This window comes from Pogoniulus pusillus, chromosome 16 (genome assembly GCF_015220805.1).
Source record: "Pogoniulus pusillus isolate bPogPus1 chromosome 16, bPogPus1.pri, whole genome shotgun sequence".
Taxonomy (NCBI): Eukaryota; Metazoa; Chordata; class Aves; order Piciformes; family Lybiidae; genus Pogoniulus; species Pogoniulus pusillus.
In genome coordinates this window covers 18,999,506-19,023,428 of record NC_087279.1, presented here as the reverse complement: position 1 = coordinate 19,023,428, position 23,923 = coordinate 18,999,506, and the positions used below count along the sequence as shown (strand labels likewise).

General features: G+C 48.3%; 1 protein-coding gene across 9 annotated transcripts in view; it reads left to right on the top strand.

The window, feature by feature from the left end:
* GRIP2 (glutamate receptor interacting protein 2) overlaps positions 1-22,948 on the top strand; it is a 348,398-nt gene extending 325,450 nt beyond the window's left edge. For 8 of the 9 annotated variants that reach the window (XM_064156872.1, XM_064156865.1, XM_064156873.1 and 5 more), the window contains exons 18-24: positions 1,740-1,879; positions 4,557-4,733; positions 8,370-8,523; positions 11,239-11,359; positions 15,958-16,194; positions 18,099-18,245; positions 20,723-22,948. In XM_064156872.1, coding sequence (XP_064012942.1) covers positions 1,740-1,879; positions 4,557-4,733; positions 8,370-8,523; positions 11,239-11,359; positions 15,958-16,194; positions 18,099-18,245; positions 20,723-20,920 — 1,174 coding nt within the window. In that variant the 3' untranslated portion in view covers positions 20,921-22,948. Of the gene's footprint in view, positions 1-1,739; positions 1,880-4,556; positions 4,734-8,369; positions 8,524-11,238; positions 11,360-15,957; positions 16,195-18,098; positions 18,246-19,281 lie in introns of all 9 variants that reach the window. The other variant, XM_064156875.1, reaches the window with a different exon arrangement.
* The last annotated feature ends 975 nt before the right edge of the window (positions 22,949-23,923 follow it).

Sequence of the window (23,923 nt, the reverse complement as noted above, 5' to 3'; positions counted from 1 at the left end):
CTTTTGCATGTGTCCTTTGAACAAGAAGGGACATGGAGTTTGGGACTCCTTGAGCTGGTTTGTGCTTCAGGTGAGTCATAAAGACTGTCAGTAATGATGGAGAGTCGTAAAGGTGAAGGCACAAGCTGGAAACAGCTTTGTTGCTTCTTCTTCTGTCTGCATGTCCTCACAGGGGTGCCTAGAGGTGGACAGAAGAGAGGACTGGACTTTTGAGTTACTTTTCTCCTCTTGAAGAGAAAGATCTGGCTGAACACAACCTTTCTCTTTAATTGTTTTGTATTTCCCCCATTCCGAGGGACTTCCACAGTTTCCTCAGGGCAGTTATGTTGTTCAGAGGCAGCATTTGGGCTGGTGTCTTGGATTGGAGATGAATATCCATGCTGTGTATTCAGGGCTACAGCAGGAGACCCTCAAATGCTGAACCACTGCAGTGTGCAAAGGATCACGTTTAAACTGCCGGCAGTTAAGCTTGATTTTTTTTGACTATGTGTATGAAACTTCTAAGACAAATCCTCTAGTTCCAGTTTGAGCTGTAATTTAGTTGAACGCACAAGTTTCCCCTGAGGGCTATTTCAGGCTGATTTGATAGGACAAGACGGACATCTAGTGGCTGGCTGGGGCCGACGTGGCACTGTCCATCTCAGGAGCAGCAAAAACAGCAAACTGAACAGTCCTGCCTGCTTTTCCCAATTGGATGTGCTCGTAGTAGATGTCCCACAGCAGCATGCCTACAAAACTTCCATATTTTGGGGAAAGACAAACAGCTGTTTTGCCTGTATTAAATCCCAGCTCTGCAGGAGCACCAGTCCACTTTGGAGGTAAAACCTAGAGGCACGTTGTCATGGACCAAAAGATATCATAGTTCATCTCACAGGCTCCTGATAGCTAAGCCTCGTGTTTCTGCTGGAGGAGAAGAGGATTGCTGCTCCTGCTTTCTGGAGTGTGTGTGGTCAGCTGGGTCCAGCCAGCAGCGAGTGTGAGCTGCTGCCTTGGCAGCCAGCCTGGCAATAGACATAACCTGTCCTGCCTGCTTTTGCCAGAGCTACAGCAAACACAAGGAGGGGGAAAGTGAGACCCTCTCTGTGGGCAGACACAGAGGGAAGGAGACGTGAGAAAGGGAATGACTGCCATTTACTTGTTAGTTTATTCCTGGCCACTACTGAGGCTTGAGGATTTATTTAGCTGAGAGCAGGAGCCACTGCTGGTGTGTGGCTGTGCAATACACCTCAGTAACCTTCTCCAGAGTGCTGGTCCTGATGGAAAAAGTCACAGTGATGTAGCTGTGTAGGGATGAGCTTTAAACATACCACAAACTGATCTGCAGCTGGCTCAGCTCATGCTCACACACACAATCTCTGTGCTGGGCCATTTCAACTTCCTTTTTTTTCAGTAGCTTTCTTGTTTGTCTTACTACTTTCCATCAGTGTGAACACACCCTTCAGTTCCTTATGTGACAACCAGTGGACATCACACACTGTGCTTTTTTAGGACATGGACCCCCTTGCTCTGAGGAGTTTTGACTGTAGGGTGGTCTGCAGCCCAGTTCCTGAGGAGCCTGTATGTTCACATGTGCATTTGTATGGACAGTGGGGCAATGGGGAAATGGTGATGACATCATGGCTATAAAGCACACCAAGGGGAAACCAAGACATACCTGGGAGTGCTGTTGCTTTAAGATGACCTGTCTCATAGGGGTGAATTGCTCACCTGCAGTTTCTAACCGTGCCTCTTCTCTCCAGAACCGGAGCCATCCACATCGGTGACCGAATACTAGCGATTAACAACGTGAGCCTCAAGGGCAAACCTCTGAGCGAAGCCATTCATCTGCTGCAGATGGCAGGAGAGACAGTCACACTGAAGATCAAGAAGCAGACAGAGAGTGAGTTGGGGAGCCAGGTTTGGGGTGGGAGGGTGAAGGTGAACCTCAGTGGGGACCACAGGTGATTTCTGCCATGCACTGTGGAAGGTGAGAGGAGGTAGAGTGTGGTCAGGGGCATAGAATCAACCAGGTTGGAAGAGACCTCTAAGATCATCCAGTCCAACCTAGCACCCAGCCCTAGCCAGTCAACCAGACCATGGCACTAAGTGCCTCATCCTGGCTTTGCTTCAACACCTCCAGGGGTGGCGACTCCACCACCTCCCTGGGCAGCCCATTCCAATGCCAATCACTCTCTCTGCCAACAACTTCCTCCTAACATCCAGCCTAGACCTCCCCCAGCACAACTTGAGGCTGTGTCCCCTTGTTCTATTGCTGTTTGCCTGGCAGAAGAGACCAACCCCACCTGGCTACAGCCTCCCTTCAGGTAGTTGCAGACAGCAATGAGGTCTTTCCTGAGCCTCCTCTTCTGCAGGCTGCACACCCCCAGCTCCCTCAGTCTCTCCTCACAGGGTTTGTGTTCCAGGCCTCTCACCAGCTTTGTTGCCCTTCTCTGGACACCTTCCAGCACCTCAAGCATGGCTGGGACCAGATGGAAGAGGTGGCTAATTTTTGAACTGCTGAAAAAGAAAGGCAGCCCAGGGGCTCTCTGTGCTCCTGGGAAGAGATCAGACAGATTTTTACTTTTTATTTTTTTCAGGTTGACCTTGGTGTTTCCACACAGAAACAAAGCAGAAAAGCACAGGGTGTTTGGTTTTGTCTTGGTTTTTAGATAACAACCCCCTAAAATGGGCAAGGAGGCTTTGGAGCTGCTAGAATCCAGGAAAGAAAAAGCAAAACCCTCCACCTAAAGGGAGGAAAATCATTTTGAAACTGATTGTCAATAAACCTTTAATAGTCCTTTTCCTGGCTCAGCATCCTAGGATCATCTTTCAAAGCATCTGCCTTCACGCTCAAAATCCCCTTCTCGTTTCTCTACCAAGCTTCCTGTGCCTTTGAAGCTGTTCTTCTCAACACAGTATCAAGAGCAGGAGCATACTTAGTACAGACAGGCCTCCTAGGAGGGGGAGTACAGTGGGGGAGTTGGCAAAACCATGGAACAGGCAGAGATGTCTCTTGAACTGCAGAAACACAGCCAAATGGAGCCTATTTTGTCAGGTTTGGAAAGGAGTAGGTGCACTCTGGCTACATTCCTGTCTCTCCCCACACCCAGTATTCTGTTTTCACACCATGCTGTTGCCCTCTCTAGATTTAGCTGGACCTACCCAGCCAGTGTCCCACAGTACTACAGGAATTAGAGGGAACCTAGTGTTAAAGCTCTTCCAAGCAAGTGGGGCTTATGGCAGTCTGAAGAAGCAGCATCACTCTTAAACATGGCACTTCTGTAAACCTCAAAGCAGTTTGGAGATAAGTGGCAGTGCCTCTGTTTCACAAATGGAGGAAGCCCAGGCAGGGAGTGGCAAATAGAGGTGGAATAGGGGAATGGATTCCTCTTCCTTCTCTGTAGCTGAGTGTCTTGATTCTTGGTCTGAAATGCCTTCACCCCCCTCTCCTCCCACCCCCAGCTGATACTTAGCATTGTCACAGCCACTCATTGAAATAATTGACATGCAAGTGCCAGCTGGAGACTCATTAATCTTTGTGAGAATGAAGCAGGTGTAATTGAAATTTCAAGGTAATCTGGAGTTAATCATGATGAGCAATCTTTTGAGTGCTTGGAAAACAGGGACTTTCAGGACACTAGGACTTTGTTTGGGGAAATAATCCATCCTCATCGACAAATGCAGACTTTCAGGGGGCTTTTTATCCCAGCTTCTGCAAGTCAGAGATTCAGGGTGTGGATGGCTAATCAACAAGGACTTTAAAATATGCAGTACCAAGAAAGGCTTGTGCTGAGAAATGATTCCTTGCATAGCTTTTGCCTGAGAGGGAATTTGCTATAATGATGATAAGGGTCTACTATTACTAAAATAATGGAAGGAAAGATCTGAGCTTCATCACCCACATTCAGCTTCTCCAATCACTAATCAGGGGAAATTCAACCTGAAGATACCAGGCCCAGGAACTCCACCATTGTCTTGAGACTGCATGGGAGACTCTGGAGAGGTGGTGATTAGCCTTGTATTGATAAAGGGTTGTACAATCTCTGAGGGGAGCTATAACTTCAGCTTCAGCATTAATCTGGGAACAAGTTGCATTGCAAAACACATGCTTGTGACAAAGTTTGCTGCCATCAGCCTGACTAAGTGCTGCTCTGAGTAAGAAGGAGGCTGGCTGAGCCCAGAGAGGCTATGGGCTGCTCATTGCAGAGGCCAACACTTCTCTGGGCAGGGCTGTTGGGAGGAAGCTTCCAAAGACACAAGAGGATGTGTTTGTGAATTGGGATTAGGTACCTGCTCCCTCCTATCTGGGAATCCTTGAATCCCCATGGTTCTTCCTTATATTTCAATGTGCTAAAACTCAGAAAAATGTTTTTGTTCTTTTTCTTCATTCGAGTTGAGATAAGAGCATTGGATTAAATCCTCTTGGCTGCGTTGCACAGGCCTTTCTCAGCTCCTTCAGAAGAGCTACAGAGGTACTTCAAAAGACTTAAAGCACCTGGGCTCGCTTCCATGTCAGCACAGGCTCTTCCCTGAGGCTTGCTCTTCCTGCTTGCTAAAGAAGCATCTTTTGGTTTCAGAATCTTATCCTAAGAAGTCAGGGAGCATAAATGAAGTGAGTGACCCAGAAGATGAACTTACAGACTCCCAGAAAACTAGCAAGCTGTCTGAGATCTACTCCACCACGATCCCTAGTGTGGACAGTGCTATGGAATCTTGGGATGGCTCTGGCATTGATGCTGGATATGGAAGCCAAGGTAAGCCAGACTTGTCTTTTCTTAGGTGTCTCTTGGTCAAGGTAAAGTTAGGCAGAGCCTCTGAACCTGTCTGGAGACCGACAGTGAGCTGAAGCCTGGGGTCTGACCATGTTTGCATGGCTTTCTTGCTTCTGCAAGGAGCAAAATGTATTTTAAAGCACACTCGTGGTGCTCTGAGTTGATGTATCTGCTTCAGGTTTTTATTGGCACATTTCTTCTGGCTTCTGTGGCATCATAATGTTCACAGCATTTCCAACCCATCACAGCACTTTATAATTCACATAATCGGGGGGAGCCTTCACTGACCATATGTCTTACAAAGTATTTAGTCCATAGCTCACTTTTAATTCTCCAGAGAGCCCACGTGGGACATATTAATCCTCTTCAGGATGTTTTAAAATCCACAAGAATGTCTTGTGACTAGAAGCACTCACTTAACAAAATAATTAAGGTGATACTACAAGAAAATATCTCTTAACTCTCCAGTGAGTGATCAGATGAACACGTCCTTGAGGCCAGATTTATTCAGCTGTGGCTTCTGGCAGACATATGGAATTAGGATGGAGAAAGCTCTGGTCATGGGAATAGGTTTTTACTTGGAGAAAAGAGTTATTCCAGTTGGAGTTCAGTGATGTAAGCTAGTATTAGCCCATGCTGACTCCACACAAAACCTTGGATCACTTCCACAAGAGGAAACTGGTAAAAAGAAGAGGAAACTGGTAAAAAGATGCTGTCCTGAACAGACTGTGAAACCAGGGAGGGATGCTGCAGGAGCACTATTGCAAAGCACCTTCTGTGTGCAGAGCAAGGTGTGCACCTGCTTGCTGCTGCCTCCAGCACTGTGTGGGTGCTGCTTCTACCGTGCCTGCACCTTCCTTGGTGTGAAGTCTTAATCTGGGAGCACAGCTGGGACTGGAGGCTTCATTAAGGAGGAATCTCTTGGCCTTCAGAATGCTGCAGTCCTCCATCTAACTGAATGTTGACACAGGTTGGGTAGTGGATTCAGAGAGGTGGTTGCCTTCACTGGTAAATTAGGAATGAGTGCTTGAGGGGAGAGCCCCAGGGAGTGGGGCTGATGCCAAGCTGCCCAGCATCCACCGACTGCAGCTTTGCTTCAAGGGTTTTCATCTCTTCCTTAGCAATTGGTGGCTGCATGGTGGTGTGCTGCTGCTGGTGGGAAGTGGGATGCTGAAGGATAGGGAGGAAGACATGCAGGGTTGGCCATGAGATATACAGGGAAGGCATGATACAGGGGAACCTGGGAAGTGCAGGGCCTGGAGATTGGGATTTACACTCCAAGGGAAGAACTCTATCTAGATCGGGCTCTGCAGCCTCGCCGGTTGGTAGGTTCAGCCAATCCCTCAGGAAGGGTTTGGGCAAGGAAGCTGTGCTGGGCCTGGTGGGAACATGCCACCAGGTGGCTCTGAATCCCAGGGATCCAGCCTGTCTGCCTGAAGGAGAAGGTGAAATCTTCTGACAGCTCTGTACACCCACCTCTGTGGTCTCTGCTCCCTGCACTCAGTCCAAGCCTCCTGCTCACCCACTGCAGGGACCTGCATCAGGAATGGTGTGGCCAGCAGCAGCAGGGAGGTCATTCTGCCCCTGTACTCTGCACTGGTTAGACCTCACCTTGAGTACTGTGTTCAGTTCTGGCTCCCCAGTTTAGGAAGGACATTGAGATGCTTGAGCATGTCCAGAGAAGGGCGATGAGGCTGGGGAGAGGCCTTGAGCACAGCCCTATGAGGAGAGGCTGAGGGAGCTGGGATTGGTTAGCCTGGAGAAGAGGAGGCTCAGGGGAGACCTTATTGCTGTCTACAACTACCTGAGGGGTGGTTGTGGCCAGGAGGAGGTTGCTCTCTTCTCTCAGGTGGCCAGCACCAGAACAAGAGGACACAGCCTCAAGCTATGCCAGGGGAAATTTAGGCTGGAGGTGAGGAGAAAGTTCTTCACTGAGAGAGTCATTGGACACTGGAATGGGCTGCCCGGGGAGGTGGTGGAGTCGCCGTCCCTGGAGCTGTTCAAGGCAGGATTGGACGTGGCACTTGGTGCCATGGTCTGGCCTTGAGCTCTGTGGTAAAGGGTTGGACTTGATGATCTGTGAGGTCTCTTCCAACCTTGTTGACACTGTGATAGTGTGACCTGCATCCGGGCACCTTGTTCTTCTCGGGCAGGCAGGGAATGCTCCTGTAAGATGTTGGTAAGCTGCAAGATGCTGGCAAGCACTTCCCTGGGGCTCTCTCCAGAGCAGTCTAACCTTTAAAAACACACAGAGGAAACACTCATCTAAGTGAAATAACAGACCTTGGCATCTCCAAAGAAAGTGCTGGCACTGTCTGCAGTTATTTCCAGTGCTCTTAGCTTTTGGGGAGGTCAAGTCTCCCTTAATTACGTGTCTCTCTGTTACCTCTTCCTGTTTGCTTGGCACAGTGTGTGATGGAAGCGTACAACGTTTCTTAGAAAGGCTGTGAGATTTCTCTGAAACATTGAATGGGCAGCAGGAGGTGGACAGGGAACTTGGAAGATTTATTTCCACTGCAGATGGCACTAATGCTGCTGAGGAATGCTCTCACTTGGAAGTTTTCCTTCCAGGCAGCTTCTTGTGAGACCTGGGGATCTTGTGACTTGGTAGTGATGGATTTGCATCCCTGGAGCAAGACAGTGTGAAATGGAGAAGTCTGCGGGGGCACACGCAGCAAAACTTGGCTGATTTCACTGTGGTGGTCTGTACTGATCTCCCATCAAATGTGTGATACCGATGAGCCTTCTCTGCTCTCTGGGCAGCAGAATTTTCCCAGATATTCCTTGCCTTCCATACACATGTCCCTGAAGTAGATCTGTTCTTCCTCTACCAGCTGATCCCAAAAGTATGGGAGGGCTCTGCTCGCTGTGGGAACAGGCTGGCAGCTCTGGGGGTAAGGGCTGGCTATTCCTTCCTTACCAGTGCAGAGCCTGCTGGAGCTGATCACCACCATCAGGTAGCCTAAGCACCTTTGCAGTTGCTGAAGGGAGGCTGTTGCATCTGGCTGCTTGGACTGCAGTTTCTTTGGTCTATATCCTGTTACTTCTCTCTGTGTTGTACATGAAGTCCTCAAGACAGTTGAGAATCTCAACAAAGATTTATTTTTATCCCCATAAGAAACCAGGGCTCCAAATCCTTCCAATTGAATGAGGTTGGGCATGCAGTAGGAAATTTGGTAGCATCTTCTCTTTACCTGCTGAAGGACTCTATTTAAAGGAGGCTACTTCAACAGCATGATTTCGTTGGGTTCAGTGTGGGAAAAGGAGCTGTTAACCATGGTTGGATCTGCCTGGGGGTAGGATCTGCATCTGTGAGTTTATGTAGTCCCGGGTCTGTAGATCCCAAACCCACACCACAGAGGTGCTTGGAAGTGGGGGACCAAAGCAGAAATAGGACACCCCATGACAAGATCCCGAGCTGTTGCTTTAGTTGAAGCAAAAAGAGATGGGAGAAACAAACCCTGTTGGCTGACCGAGGTGGAAGCATTATGTGATCCACACAGCCTCAAGTGTGGGAGCTGGGGAAGGAGGCTCTCCTGGCTCAGTGTGACTTACTCCATTTGAGTTTTCTGGCCAAGTGTTATCCTCTCTTACTCCACCTCTTCTTGCCTTCCCTAGGTACATACATACCTCAGGCTACAGGCATAGCCCTTCATCCTCATGAATGGAGGCACAGCAGGCAGAAGAGCAGCACCCCTCCAGGGGATCCCAGGAAAAGTTACCCCTACATGGATGGAAGCTTCAGTGAAGATGACTGGGACAAGCCCAGCAGGTACGGAGGGGTGGGAGGAGGCAGGGCTTTGTCTGCAAATGTTGGGTGTCATTGCATAGGGACAAAGAGGCATGGGAATGTGATGGAGCAGCCAGTGATGTCCCCAGCTCGGCATCAGGCAGCCATGGGAAGAGGTGCTGGAGCATTGACCTGCTTTGTGGAACCATCTCCACATCGCCAGGTTAGCCTGGGTGCACCTCTGCCATGGCCAGCTGACTTTTGCATCTGGAGTTAGGGCAGTCTCAGCTGCGTGGACCACAGGTTCTTAGCACATCTTATGCTCCAGCCACGGAAAGGCTGCAGGATTTTCATAGCGTAGGTATAATAAGTAAATATGGTCAGGGCTGTCCCCATAAGTGCTGGCCAGAAATTTTTGAGTGAGGATGCAGCTTCTTAGCAGCTCATTGCCACAAAGCAGAAAAGGCCAACCAGAGGCCTCAGAGGTTCACTGCATGTCAAAGTTAAAATCTCCCCACGGTGTGTCTGGATGTGCCTCTCCGTGACACTTCTGCCCTTCCAGCCCCACTAACAACACCATGCTGAGTGAGCACGGCTGAGTTAACCCCCTGGCTCAGACAGCATGGGGTAAACCTTGCAACACCTTCTAAGCCTGTGCAGCTCTCCCTTCCTTTGGGTGAAAATCCTGTTGGATCTGCCCTGGCCAGAGGCTGCCCCTCACTGAGCCACACATGGTGGCAAAGCCTCATTGTTCCATAACTTGCCCTCGCCTTGACATCCTCCAGAGTCCCCCATAGCTGTGTCTGTTGTGTTGTTACTGTCGGTTCTTTTTTGGTTCTTTTTCCTTGTTTTTTGTCCCCTTAACTTTTTGTTTGTCCAAACAAAACCCTTAGAACATCTCATGGCCATTTCCACCTATTTAAAGATGATCAAACTGGCAGGAAGGCTGGCAGTGGTGGAGACTTTGTTCTTGTTTTGCCTCTCAGCAAGAGCCAGCTCGAAGAGGTCACTGATCCCTCGTGGCCCTCCCAGCGAGATCGCCGACAGCTGAAGTAGCATATCTGAGCCCTGGAAGCTCTGCTTGTCCCTAATGAGGGCTCCCAGCCCTGGTGTCAAAGTGCAAGTGAAACTGTTTGTGTTGCTGAGCCCTCTTTATTAGGGAGAAAAACAAAATGTCTCTAACCCCAGCTGCCTTTAGCCTGGAAAAACCTGCTGACCTGGTGCTGGGAGAGCCCCTACTGATTCATCTTGCCTCCTGGTTGTGTTTGTTGTATCTCTCATCTGAGAGGCAAGAAAGCAGTAACTGGAAGGGACGTTGGCCTCTATGGGAACCTGGCAGCTGAGGAAGGAAATGAGTAAGGGGAGAGAATTGAAAATTCCTTCTGGAGGGAAATTTTGGTTTGTTTTTGTAAAGTCTTGCTGGGTGTTTTTTTGGCCCTTTCTGCCTGACCTAAAGACTACTGTCCTTTAAAAGCTGATGGAAGGTGGGGGGTGAGTTTAAAAGCCATGTCAGACACTGCTCTCTCCAGACAGACCTTGATTCCACAAGGAGCAAAACCACCTGTTTGTGTGTGTGAGTTTGTGCCTGCTGCAGACTCCCATTTACACCAGTGGGACGAAAGCAAAGCATGTGCTAAAGACTTTGCAGTTAACAGAGAGCTGGAAAAAACTCTCTTCATAGCTCAAGGGGTCATTATGTATTTAATGGAGGCCAACCTCTCTTCGACTTGCACTCAAGTGAAATGTTTTGACTTTGCTAAGTGGCTCTGGTGGATGAGTGTCCCTGCCTGTCTGCAGCACTGGTTACCATTAAGCCATGTGAGATGCTGCCAGATGTTGCTGAGGCTATAGCCTTGTCCATGCAGCTCCTAATAATAGTCCTCCACTAATGAGGACTTTGGCATGTTTAATAGCAATTTGCTTTAGAAGTCCAAGAAGTGACCCTGGCTTGTGGTCAGAGATAAGAGAGGCTGAAACTGTTGAGCCCCAGCAAGACGTACGCAGCGTTCATGTTAATGGGTGTTGGTAACAGCTTGACAGAGGTGCTCTCTGTCCTTACTCTCTGTTGTAGCCAGAACTGGTGGCAATCTCTATGTGGCTGTAACTGCCATGACTGTTATATAGCAAAAAAACAAAAGGGACCATCTGCAAGTAACAGCTCTGCTCCCTGGCCACCCCGAAGCAAACGGAGCTTGGTTGGTGTGGGCTGTGCACGGCGCTGTCAATGTTGCCGCCTGTAGCCCAGGGCAATCATTTTTATATACATCTTTGCATTATTTACTCATAGAGACCTGATGTATTTCTCATTTTCTCACCATGTCTGTTACCCTCTGTGTTTTTCTCTCTCTTCTCAGGTGTTCTGTGTCTCAGATCTGAGCTCTATCCCATCAGCCTTTGTACTAACAGTCTCTGAGGCTCCTGGTTTACCCATAACGCATCTTTTTTTCTTTCACTTCTCTATTTCACCAAAACGTCTTCCTAAACCTACAATCTTCCTACAGGCACTTTTAAATTTACCCTTTGAACTTTGACATTGCTGCACCAACTTAATTCTTCCTTTGAAGGACGCTTGCCCCGTTAGTAAATGCATGGAGGTCTCGTGTTCGGACTCGTGTCTGAAAAGTTCATATTGTTTGCTTTTGTATATGAAGACTCTTCAAGTCTCTGCTTTTACTGGTGAGACACTTGCTGTAGCCTTGCAACTTTCATCCCGCTGCAGAAGAGTGCTGACAATGTTTGGTTCCTACGTTACAACAGATACCCCAACCGCCAAAATGGCCTTGAGACCACTCACGAGGATAGTTTTTGGCGTGTTTTTGGAGAAGCTTTGGAGGATTTGGAAACATGTGGCCAGTCTGAACTTTTGAGGGAAATTGAGGTAAATGGCTTTCTGAATTTGCTGATGACCTGATTGTGTTGCTCTTGCTGTAAACGTTAGACTGGTTCCCCTAGGTCTGGTAACTGCCTGCGTGCAGCCAGAGGTGCGAAGGAGGGTCGAGGTTAACGCGTGCCAGCGTCTGTGCTAACGGATGACCATGTCATTAGGCAGTTGATTGGGTGCAGTTTTCCCCTGAGCCGGTGACTTACCCACTAACAGCTCCACAATCTTTTAGCAAACTGTTACTGGCCAACAATCTCCACAGGACTGTTGGCAAACCTTCCCTCTCGAGCAGTAAACCCTCTGCTTGGAAAGATACTGTCTGTCCAAAGCACTTAAAGGCCAAGCTAAAGGAGCCCTCAAATACCCCAGTGGGACTGAAGCCTTGGCTTACTTCAAATATAGTCAGGCCTAACATATATCCTGCATTCAGCTGTCACTCTGTGGGGAAGTGTTTCAGTGAAATAGGTAATTGGAAGCTTTTCAGCCAGCCTTCCCCACGGACGAATCTGAGTAAGTAATTGCTTCCTGCAGAAATAAAGGTGTTTCCTCTCTTCACAAACCACTTTCTCTTTTCTTTATCCAAAATGCTTTGGAGGTCACGCCGTAGTGTCTGGTTATAGGATGGGGATCCTGGATTTTTAAGTCATGGCATGCAAATGTAGGCCTCCCTCAAGGCTGCTGGGCAATAGGAAGCCAACTTCTCCCTGAATGATAGGACCTGTGCTCCTCTCCTCCATGATTGAGCTCCTGAAGCTCAAGAGAAAGAGTTAGGCTCCCTAATATCACCTTTTCCCCTGCCTTCTGAATGCAGAGGACTGGGGAGAAATCACTGGGTCATGCTCTCCATCACCCCAGCCTACAGGATTGTATATTGCTAAGGCTTCAGAGATAAAAGGCAATTTCTGAATAACTGGGGGTGGAAAAGGAAAGTCCTATTTTGATCTATATGATGACGAGGGACTTGCTAATTGTTCTTTTCTCCTTGATCCTTAGCAACTGCAAGAGAGGGAGGAAATCTCAGTAGAATTTATTGTGCTGAGGTACAAAAAGACATATTTATTATCTTAACTGCTTAAAAAAAACCCCCTCCAACGCACAAAACCCTAAAGCCCCAGGCCCCCCAAACTTTTTCCTTTGATGACTTATTTCCTGAACCTGGATGTATTTAGAATTGAGTTTAAGCAGCTGCTATCAGCCTTTCTGAACTGTAGTTGACTGCTTAAGAAGTACCCCTCTACAATGACACGTTGATGTTTCTCTTCTGCCTAACATCCAGAAGTTGAAAAGGGGATTTGTTGGACTACTGTGAAATTCCAGGACAGAACAAATACCTTTCTTCCCAGTGCTTTTCCTTTCCTAGGGATCCATGTGTAGGCTTTTTGATTCTTCTTGTTTCAAGGCTTTGGCTCTCGGACAGTTGTGGGCAGTGCTTTTAGAAGTGTAGGGGAATGTCACAAAACGCTGAGCCCCCTCTGGGGTTTTGGTGTATTTAGCACCTTTCTGGAATATTGTGGAATGTTCTGGGGACAAAAGGAAGATGCTGTGATTTTAGCAGAAGTCTGATGAGTTTCAACTCTGCCTTTTATTGAATCCAGATAATTGAAGGCACTGATCTCTTCCTCCCTCTCTGCGCGCCCATCTGTGTGCAGTGCTCGTTGGGGCTTTGGCAGATTTCTGAGCCCCTTCTTCTGGCCTCCTGTAATTTTATGACAGTCACAGTTGTGTTATTGTTATCATCATTGTTATTATTGTTGTTGTTATTACCATTTGCACTCCACATTTGGAAAAGATTAAGTTATGCAAGAAGGTAGATTCACATCCAGTAGCAATCCACTCTCAGACTATGGGGTATGCTTATAACTATGTAAAGGGTGAGTGCCAAGAGCATGGAGCCAGGCCCTGCTCTGTGATGCCCAACGACAGGACAAGGGGCAATGGGTGGAGGTTGAGGCATAAGAAGTTCCATGGAAAAATGAGGAGAAAATTGTTTCCCTGTGAGGGTGAAAGAACATTGGAACAGGCTGCCCAGGTGGGTTGTGGAGTCTCCCTCTCTGGAGATATTCAGACCCCCCTTGGATGTGTTCCTGTGTGATCTGCTGTAGGTGACCCTGCTCTGCAGGGGGGCTGGACTGGCTGAGCTTTGGAGGTCCCTTCCAGCCCCTGATGTTCTGTGATTCTGTGAAACAGGCTATTTCCAGCATGTGTGCTGGAGCATGGCCTTCTGCTTTGCTTCAATGCAGGACAGGCTGGAGAGCTGGGCACAGAGGAACCAGATGAAGTTCAACAAGGACAAGTGCAGAGTCCTGCACCTGGGGAGGAATAATAAACTGCACCAGAACAGGCTGGGAAGTGATCTGCTGGAAAGCAGCCCTGTGGAGAGGGACCTGGGGGTCCTGGTGAATTACAAGTTACCCATGGCACAGCAATGTGCCCTTGTGGCCAAGAAGGCCAATGGGATCCTGGGGTGTATTAGGAAGAGTGTGTCCAGCAGATCAAGGGAGGTTCTCCTCCCCCTCTACTCTGCCCTGCTGAGACCTCATCTTGAATACTGTGTTCAGTTTTGGGCTCCCCAGTTGAAGAGGGACAGGGATCTGCTGGAGAGGGTCCAGCGAAGGGCTAGAAGGGTGATTAGGGGACAGGAGGGCATGGCTGATGAGGAGAGGATGAGGGACCTGGGGCTGCTCAGTCTGGAGAAGAGAAGACTGAGAGGGGATTTGATAAATGTTTATAAGTATCTGAGGGCTGAGCAGGAGTGGGGGGACAGGCTCTGCTCACTGCTCCCTGGGATAGGACAAGGAGCACTGGGTGTAAGTTGCAGCACAAGAGGTTCCACCTCAACGCAAGGAGGAACTTCTCCACTGGAAGGGTCCCAGAGCACTGGAACAGGTTGCCCAGAGAGACTGTGGAGTCTCCTTCTCTGCAGCCTTCCGAGGCCTGTCTGGATGTGTTCCTCTGTGATCTGTGTTAGATAGGATTGTCCTGCTCTGGCAGGGGGGCTGGACTGGATGATCTCTTTGGGTCCCTTCCAACCCCTGTCATCCTGTGAGCTGTGATCCTATGACATGGGGAAAATAATGTGGGGCAGCCACTGGCTGGAGAGGTTCAGAACTGCTCTTTCTTCTGCCTGCACCTAACCCAAAGCACCTAGCAAATTCTAATGGTGCTTCAGGGAGTGCTTAAATCCCTGCGAGGTGGGAAGGAGCTGACTGCTGTTGCTTACTGGCCAGTTACGGTGCTTGAAGCACAGCAGTGCAACATGCACAGACCTTTCTGTTCTCCCTGGCTCTGCAATGCCCGTGTTGATCTAGCTTGTCACAATGTCCTAGGGGAGTGCTGAGGCTGCCTGAGGTCAGTGAACAAATGTACCCTGGTTGGCTGTACCACTCCTTGTTTGTTTGCACTTCAAGTGTGGTCAGTCAGCGTTCTTTCAGCACCTAGAAGGTATTTTAGTTTTGTCCAAAATTGAGCTGATTAAGTAACTTCTGTGTGAGGACCTGAACAGGGCAAAGGTACAAGGTTTCCTGTATTTCAACTATCCCATTTTTGACTGATGTGAACAGTGCTGGCATTTTCATACTGCCACCAGAATTTGCTTTATTTCTCTTTGTTCCAGCCTAGAGTGAAGAGCTGAAGGGTCTCTGTTAGAGATTTAAATGGCATTTCCCCTGGGCACAGGGACAATTGCTCCTTGACTTGCCATGGTTAGCACTGCAGGATTTTGCTGTCTACTCCTTACCTTTAACTTTCTTCCTTCTACCTTTTGACATTTAATGAGACTGCAGACCCTGGGAGCCTGAACTTAGAAGTGACTGGTTTCATTATGCTTTTTAAATGGATTCTCTGACCTGGAGCTAGCTGAGGTTCCACCAACTGGATCCTTGATTCCTTCATTAGCTTTGATCAACGTAATCTCATTAGTCAAAAACATTGCCAAATGGAACAGAGTCTACTTAGGGCCATCTTTTAATGGATGCTATCAAGGATGACAAGGCTTAATTACTACTAATTTTCACATTTTTAACTTGGTTTTGCTTGTGACAGCTCCCATTTCCTGACAGAAAAAAGTCCTAAGTTGTCTGCTGAACTGCCCTCACAAGAGGCCAAGGAATGGACTTCCTCAGGCCATTGCCAGCACTGTGCAGTGGTGGTGGTGAGCTGCATCCTGCAGGGGTAGGCTGAAGACCCAGGCAGACACTGATTCCTCTGGGAGCCACCTGAGGTTAGGATATTCATCCTTCTTGACTACCAAGAAGATTCCTGGGTGAGATGAGGACTGCTTGGCCCTGTTTGTGTAGAAGGGGTCACCAAAAAAAGTGAGGAGGTGCTTCACAAATGATTCCTTTTGAGATAAAGCTTTGTGTTGGGGTAGGAGTCAAGAGCACACAACAGGTCAGAGTCAGACCTGGCAACAGGCTCTTGAGGTCTGGAAGTGGCTTTTACAGCTGACTGGAAGAGCTCCTTGACACTTGTCTTCTGATTAATGAGAACAGTAGTGCCTTTCTGTTGCTGTTTGTGCCACTTTTGCCGCCACTTAGCCCCTCTCTTCCTGCTCCTGGCTTATTAGAGTGACTTTGTGTACCCTTTGTGTGCTACAGGCATCCATCATGACAGGAAGTGTGCACAACCTGGGCCTTGAGGGCAGCAAGCTGCTCCTGGACTCGGTCAACCCATCGGGACTCAGCCCACTGAGGAAAGCAAACTCTAGCTGTGATGATGGACAAACTGAGAGCAGCAGCTCCCCTGCCAAGAAGAACGAGAGGAACCTGGACATGAAGAAGATTGAGAAGGAGATGCAGGAAATCATGTCTCCTACCCCCCTCGAGTTTCACAAGGTCTGTGTTGCCAAGGGTTAGTGCAGCTGGGGTGCTGTGATATCTCGATGGGTAAAGTTGTAGAAGATTTGCAACCTTGTAGAAAACCTCCTTTGTTCCAAGGGGCCCCTGGAAAAGGTTCCTTGTGAAAGCTGGCCCTCACCAAGGTCTTCAGTAAAGGTTTCCAAGAGGTCAGATTGAGATGGAGGAGCATCTTCAAATCATAGAATCAGCCAGGTTGGAAGAGACCTCCAAGATCATCCAGTCCAACCTAACACCCAGCCCTAGCCAGTCAACTAGACCATGGCACCGAGTGCCTCATCCAGGCTTTTCTCAAACACCCCCAGGGACGGTGACTCCACCACCTCCCTCGGCAGCCCATTCCAATGCCAATCACTCTCTCTGGGAAGAACTTCCTCCTAGCATCCAGCCTATACTTCCCCTGGCACAACTTGAGACTGTGTCCCCTTGTTCTATCGCTGGTTGTCTGGTAGATGAGACCAACCCCCACCTGGCTACAGCCTCCCTTCAGGTAATTGTAGACAGCAATGAGGTCACTCCTGAGCCTCCTCTTCTCTAGGCAAAACAACAATCTTCAGAAGAGGGATGAGATTTGGCTGCCATGTTTCAGCAGGCTCCTGTCCTTTGCTGTTCCACTTTACCAGGTGGGATTTTCCAGTCCTTGTGTTCTGGAGCTCATTATTTGTTGCTACAAATAAAAGCAGCAGAGCTCAACATATGTCACTGTGAAGACCCATCAACCTTTTTTTGGTACCATAGTTATTCAGTAGGCCACCTTGCACATAAAAAGACATTGAAATAAGAATAACTTAACTTCCCTCCCCTTCCACTCCATCCCCAGCCTTTGTGAGGGCAAATAGTAGGAGTTCAGCAATGGAATGCTTGTTTGAATTCAGTACCCAGCTGAACGCAGCCAGTTCAAACATGGTGCAAAGCACTGATAATTAGAAGAGGTAATTAACTGTAGAAGGAGTTGATGCAGAATTCAAGCAGGGAAGGGAGCTGGAGAGGTTTCAAGAAAAAATGATTGCCTTTTTCTTTCCTGGTGGGACCTTAGGATGAAATGCACAGTTATGGTTGCTGGGAAGAACAACTTTTTTCATGTTTGATTTGCTCTTGCCCTTCAGAGCATGGCAAATGTGTGCTTAAATCAAACTCTTTCATACCTGAAGGAGGAAAGCCGTGTAATTAGGCATGTTACAGAGTGACTTTTTCATTCCACTGGAACATCTGGTGTCAGCTGTATTTGGAGATGAGGTTAAGCCCAGGGGCTCCTTTTGTGCATCATCCTGGGTGCTCTCCTTCCTAAGGACCATGCATCCATGAGTCTCACTCAGCCAAGAGCACAGTGGTGGAGTTAAGAGCCTTTGGATGATCTTGGAGGTGTCTTCCAACCTGTTTGACTCTATGGCAGAGATAGTCTCCCAGTTCACAAGGGCAAAGGGAGATTTTGCTGGTGTTCTGGAGTCAGCTGTCCCTGACTCTCTGTTACCTTGTGGCAAGACACATTTCCAACGGTGCATTCCTCTTTTAGGCTAAGCCAAAGCGAGACCTGCTCAAGAGAAGGGCAATGCCATCACTTATTTTTTGTCCTCAGTATGTCAGCACTCATTGGAATGATCTTTTTGCAAAGACCTTGTGGATAAGATGGAGAAGTTGTAGATGGTCCTGCTGAGTGAGGTATTAAAAACGAGCTGTCTTTACAGCTGACACACACTACATTGAAAATTCCCTGTGGACAGGTTGATTTCTCATGTGCTGGTCTGGCACACACAGAGGATGCACAGGGAAGGTGATCCACTAACAGCGCTGGCTTCACCTATGTTGTTCCTACCCTGCCAGCCCTGCACACCTCCTCCTTGCTCTGCTGCACTGAAATATGTGCATTGTTTCTGCCTCTCCAGATGACGCTCCGCAAAGACCCAGAGAGCGAAGACTTCGGATTCAGCGTGTCGGATGGCCTGCTAGAAAAAGGAGTCTATGTAAATATGGTCCGTCCGGATGGGCCAGCAGATCAGTGTGGCCTCAAGCCATATGACAGAGTGCTTCAGGTAATAAATGCAAAATGCAGTTCTGGAGGCTGGGACGGAGTGAATGAGTGGCTGAGAGGAAGAGAGAAGTGAGACCCATCCGTGGCAGCACTAACTTTAATGAAAGGTAATAGTTAGCCAACTAGGTGAGCTCTTTGCCACCAAGCACTCAATGACACTTGTGATTTGTAATGAGACATCACTAGGCAGTACCCCCAGGTGGTACCCCTAGGTTACACTTATTCAAGGACACAGCATGTCCCAGCTTGGGCAGCTCAAACCAACCAAAAAGCTGTGTGTTTCCACTCCTTACCCTCAGTTCTGTTCCTATCACATAAGAGGGTGATTTTTTGGGATGACCTAGACTTGTGTTGACCAATGTGTGTTCCTGCAGAGCCCCATGGGGACTTAAGGTGTTCATGAAGTTCTGTGCATGCCTTTGCCAACTAGAAGTTTTCTAGGAAACACATCCTTCAAGCAAAGTGTTCATCATCAATATTTTACTTTGAAAGAAACTCGATCTGCAATAGCTGAGGCAGAAACAAACTGCAAACTCTGGTCAAAAGCAGAGTCTGTGTCCATGTGACCTGGCCATTATCAGACTGCCAGAGTGACAGTGAGAGCACAGTGAGGTATGGAGAATTGGAGACGAGCTTTATATGGATGAAAAGCAAAGCAACTCTTTCAGCTTCGAGGCAACTCGAACAGCAACTGTGAGAAAGTGCAACCCTCTGTGGAAAAAATTGCCACCGTTTGGAAAGGCAGATGTCGAGACCTTATTTGGAAGCGCTCAGAAAGTTGTTTTAGTTTCACCCATTTCTAGGTGGGGGTTGCTAGCAGTAGGGTAGGAGCCAACACATTATGCACACCAGGTAACTGGAGAGCTGGCAGCGCTGTGGGGAACCTTGTTTAAGCTTGTCGTGGTCTCCAGCCAGTTGGCTGCTATACAATTATTCCTTCTCCATTTCAAATAAAAGATGGTGCAAGAATGAACAAGAAGCTAATTAGGCTCTGGGCTGCCTTTCTGTTGAATGTTGGATGTGTCACTCTTTGCAAGCGCCAAGAGCTCTGGGAGGTGTGCCCAAAATCCTAAACAGAGCGGCGTGGAGACTTCCAGCACCTCGCTTCCACGCGCTGCGCTGCATGGCTCACAGCTACGGGAAGAAGAAGGAGGTTGCCATCGCCTCGACACGTGGAGTTGTGGGTGAGGGACTGCAGACTTGCGTCAAGAAGCACAGAAAGGCATTGCTGAAGGCGCTTCACGGTGCGGCCGATTCCGGACACGACGGTGTGCCTGAGGGCCAGCGGAACGCCCGTCCCTGCTCTAACAGACCCTCTGCCTCTCGGCTGGATGGATCAGCTGGAGCGTGGCATTGCACTAGTGGCACTTCTGCACTGGAACCGCCTGGCTGGCGGAGAGCAAAGGCAGAGCGAGCCGATGGCTTCTCTCTCCTTGTCCACACGTGGTCTAGGAATTGTCCTTAGTTACTACTCTATAAGGAGCAGTGTTGGGGTCAACTACATGGGCACCGGCTAGGACGGGAGGGGAGTCACTGCTACCACCACAAAGCCCAGCTCCGTGGGCAGGTGTTAATGCTGGGAAAGGGTTTTGGATGAAAGTGTTGCATGGACTCATCCAACCCTTATTCAGAGGAAGAAGCAATGCCTGGCCCTAGGGGTTATGCTTATGCCAAAAGGTGGGTGGGAAATTCCTTTCTCCCTCCTCTGCTTCCCCTCCCCATGCTGTTTGCCAGCTCACTCCATCCCAGAGCTGTTGTGGCACCAAGCCCAGGTGCTCTGGTAGCTGTAGGCAAGAGAGCTGGAGTGGTTCTTGCAGATGACCCAGGCTATAACCGTGCTTGAAGGTCTGCAAAAGACAGCAGTAAAAGTGCTTTCAGTGATGAATTCTGCAGAGAGAATTTGCAGCTGCCTTCTGAGCCCATGTGAAATGCATCCAGACTTCTCTGAAACGAAAGATGTAAATGGGGAGAAGAGAAGCTGAAACTATTCACTGTAGTCTCAATTTGCTGCTGGCTGAGCTGGAAAACAGTTGGCAGAAACCTTGGGGTCTGAGCTTTGCCTTTCTAGGCACTGAGTACCCCACATCACAAATTTAAGGTCAGTAAAGGCCACTGTGGCAAAACAGAAAGGAAAATGTCAAACTTCCTCCTGCAGGCTTGAACTGGAGAAGTGGGTTTGAGCCCTGCAGAGTTTAGTACTTTGAATACTGACCCAGACACCAGAGGTCAGGGCTTATGCCAGATTCAGACTTTTATTTCTCCTTCCCTTACTGATTGCTGTGTCATTTCTCTGCTAAGCAAGGATGTCTTGCAAATATAAAGGGGCTTCCTTGCTCTGCTCTGAAGCCAGCATCAGGGTCCCCTAAGAGCTGTCTATTTTCACAGGTGTAGGTTTAGCACCAGCCTTGCATTTTCAGACTAACAAACATGGTCTTTCTGTGTTCCTCCCCATGGCCTATTCTAAATCCATTCCGGCAGGTAAACCACGTCCGAACAAGAGACTTTGACTGCTGTCTGGCTCTTCCCCTGATTTCGGAGGCTGGAGATAAGCTGGACCTGGTGATTAGCCGAAACCCCTTAGCAGTGGCTGCCAACACTTCCCAGGAGGGGAACAAAGAGCTGCCAGCGCAGGTGGCCTGCGGCGCTGAGGTCAAGGCGAGTGTCCAGACGCTCTGAACGGTGGGAGCAGAGCAGGCAATGCCAGAGCCTCTGCTGAGCCATTGTGATATTTGGGGTGGTTTTCCTGGTTTTTGCACTGGTGTTTGTAAATGCTGTCCCTACCCAAACCTGTAAGTGGGGAGGTGGTCTTCAGTGAGCCTGTAGCCCACCAAATGTAGCTGGGAAGGTCAGAGCTGAATGCGCATCTCGGGTTGTGGGCAGCGTTGGTGATGGGGTGAGCTGCCAACAGGAGGAAGGAGCATCCACAGGCATCCCTCATGGCAGGGCATCCTCCTTTGCCCTGTCTGCTGGGGTGCACAGAGTCCTGCCACCACCATCCTCCTCCTCACCCTGAAGGCCTTGGCCTATCAATACACATGGTGCTATTATGTTTCTTGTTTGCTCAGTCAACTGCATACATAAGATTCAAGCGCCTTTGCTTTTCCATTGTGCCCACCTCATCCACCTAAACGCTCCTGACAAACCTATTTCCACAGCCCTTTGCACTCCGGGTGCAGGGCTGTGGAGAGCCCTGTTTAAGACATGTTTAAAATGTGCTTGAGAGTGGCTAGATGCATTTTTTTGTTCCAAATCTGGTATTTGTAGCCAGTTTCTGCCAACCCTGTCAGGCGCTCGCCACCAAAGGGTGGCTTGCCATGTGGTGGAAGGAGATACCTCATCTTGGCATTGATCCCAGTGAGCATTGTGGTTACCTGTGCTGGAGTGGTTATTACAGAGCAGAAGGCCATACCCAAGGTTAAGAGCCTTTAATACCTGCCAATTGTTTGTCTGTGCTTTATGGCGATCTCTTGCTTGCAAACCTGGCCTGTACCCACAAGTAAATAGCAGAATAGTGGTGTTGCCAGAGCTGTCCATGATGTAGTGAATAAACACCCCGGTGTCTCCCATCAGGCAGTGGCATGAGAAGCCCTTGGTTAGATGGAGGTTGTGTCCCATGTGTCATTTGTGGTCTGGGCAGTCTATGTGTCCGCAGGGGTTGGGCTGCTTGTCCAGGTCCACCCTCATTTGCCTGTTGCTGGCCTCTCCGTGGCTTTGGCAAGCATGATGCCCCAGGGTTGCTCTCCCCCTTCCTGAGAGCCACCAGCTCTGCAGGGAAGAGGGGCTGTGACGTTTGCCTCCATTTCCTCGTCTGCCTGACATGTTTCAGATATTAGCACTTTACGATGATGTTCACGTCCCAGTGGTGGTGTGACCCTGGCATTGCTGTCTCTGTGAACACTTGGGCACAGCAGAAGCAAGGAGCTTGCTCGGTAAGACACTGCACCCCTAATGCCCACCCCCCCACCCCCGTTCCTCACTCACCTGTTTGCTCCTCCACGGCTACACAAGCACCAACAGTGCACACAGGGCATGGGCTGGGTGTGCAGCACACGTTTGTCACTTTGCTGAGCCAGGACTTGTGTTCCCCAGCCACTTTGTGACCATCCCTCTGAAATAGCTCAACCTATCAGGGTATTTCTCCCAGATGTGTGCCCAGCCCCTTCCAGCTGTTTGTTGTCGTAGCCATTTTCTCTTTGAGTATGCAATACCCCATACCATTGCTGCCACAACTAGATAATGTGCCATAATTGATACTGTGGAGCATTGACAGTGCAGCTGAAAAGTGGGTTTGGTTTTTTTTTTTAATATGCAATATTCCAAGCAGTGGAAGCTCCCTGAGGGCTTCTCATAGGTTTTTAATGAAGACTTTTATTAAAGGCTTTAAAAAAGAAGAGAGAGAGAAAAAAAAAAGGGAAGAAAAACTTGGTCCTTGTATCCCTTCCTATGCATTTTGAATGATATGAAGAGGAAATGCATTAATTAAATGTGTATTTTTATCCATATATTAGAGTGTATTCCTTGTAAAGTATTTTTCTATGCTGATTTTCTTATGTATCTATTGAAAGCACAATATTTAAAAGTACAGCATTTCAAAGAATATTTTAGTCCTGTTTTGGACCTCTTTGTAAATCTCTGTATTTAAATTGGGATTGCAAGGAAAAAAAAAATGTTGGTTTTTTTTTTTAATTAAATAAAAGCCAAATGAAAGCCTTTGTGGTTTGTGTCTCCTGCTGCAGGAGTACTGCCACCGCCTTTAGTGTTGTTTTTTAACTTGCCAGAGAACCCCTGCTTAATGGACACCTCAAAAGGGGAGGAGGAGGACACACAGGGTGTTTTCATAGCATCAATCAGTCAGGGTTGGAAGGGACCACAAGGATCATCTAGTTCCACCACCCCCTGCCATGGGCAGGGACACCCTACCCTAGATCAGGCTGACTGCAGCCTCATCCAGCCTGGCCTTACCTACCACCTCAACCACCTACCTGGGCAACCCATTCCAGGTTCTCATCACTCTCATGCTAAACAACTTCCTCCTTATGTCCAGGCTGAAGGTCACCTGGGAGCCTCCTCTTCTCCAGACTGAACAGCTCCAACTCTTTCAGTCTGTCCTCATTAGTGCCATGGTCTAGTTGACTGGATAGGGCTGGGTGCTAGGTTGGACTGGATGATCTTGGAGGTCTCTTCCAACCTGGTTGATTCTATGATTCTATGATTCATAGCAGAGCTGCTCCAGTCCTCTGAGCATCCTTGTGGACCTTCTATGGACATGCTCCTAGACTCAACCTACTCAATGACCAAAGCTAAAAAAAAATCCTCCACCAAACCACAACACCCACCCAAGAGCATAACTGGTTTATAAAGGAAAGATTTATTTTCTGTTAGAAGGTGATTACAAACTCATCTAAAAAAAAAAAAACCAAAACAAAAAAAAAAGCAAAGATGGCTTAAAAATATCCATATACATTTTATTTATCTAAAAAGCCAACCAGAAACTGCAAAATACAAACATTTACCATATACACAAAGGCTTAGGGGGCTTAGGGTTAAATTACAGGCCAGGAGGGTTTTGGTTTTTTTTTTTTTTTTCCTTTTTTTCCCCTTTTTTCTTTTTTTTTTTGTTGGGTTTTTTTTTTGTTTAGTTTTGTTTTCAAATACAAATATTCAGATTTGAGACATACA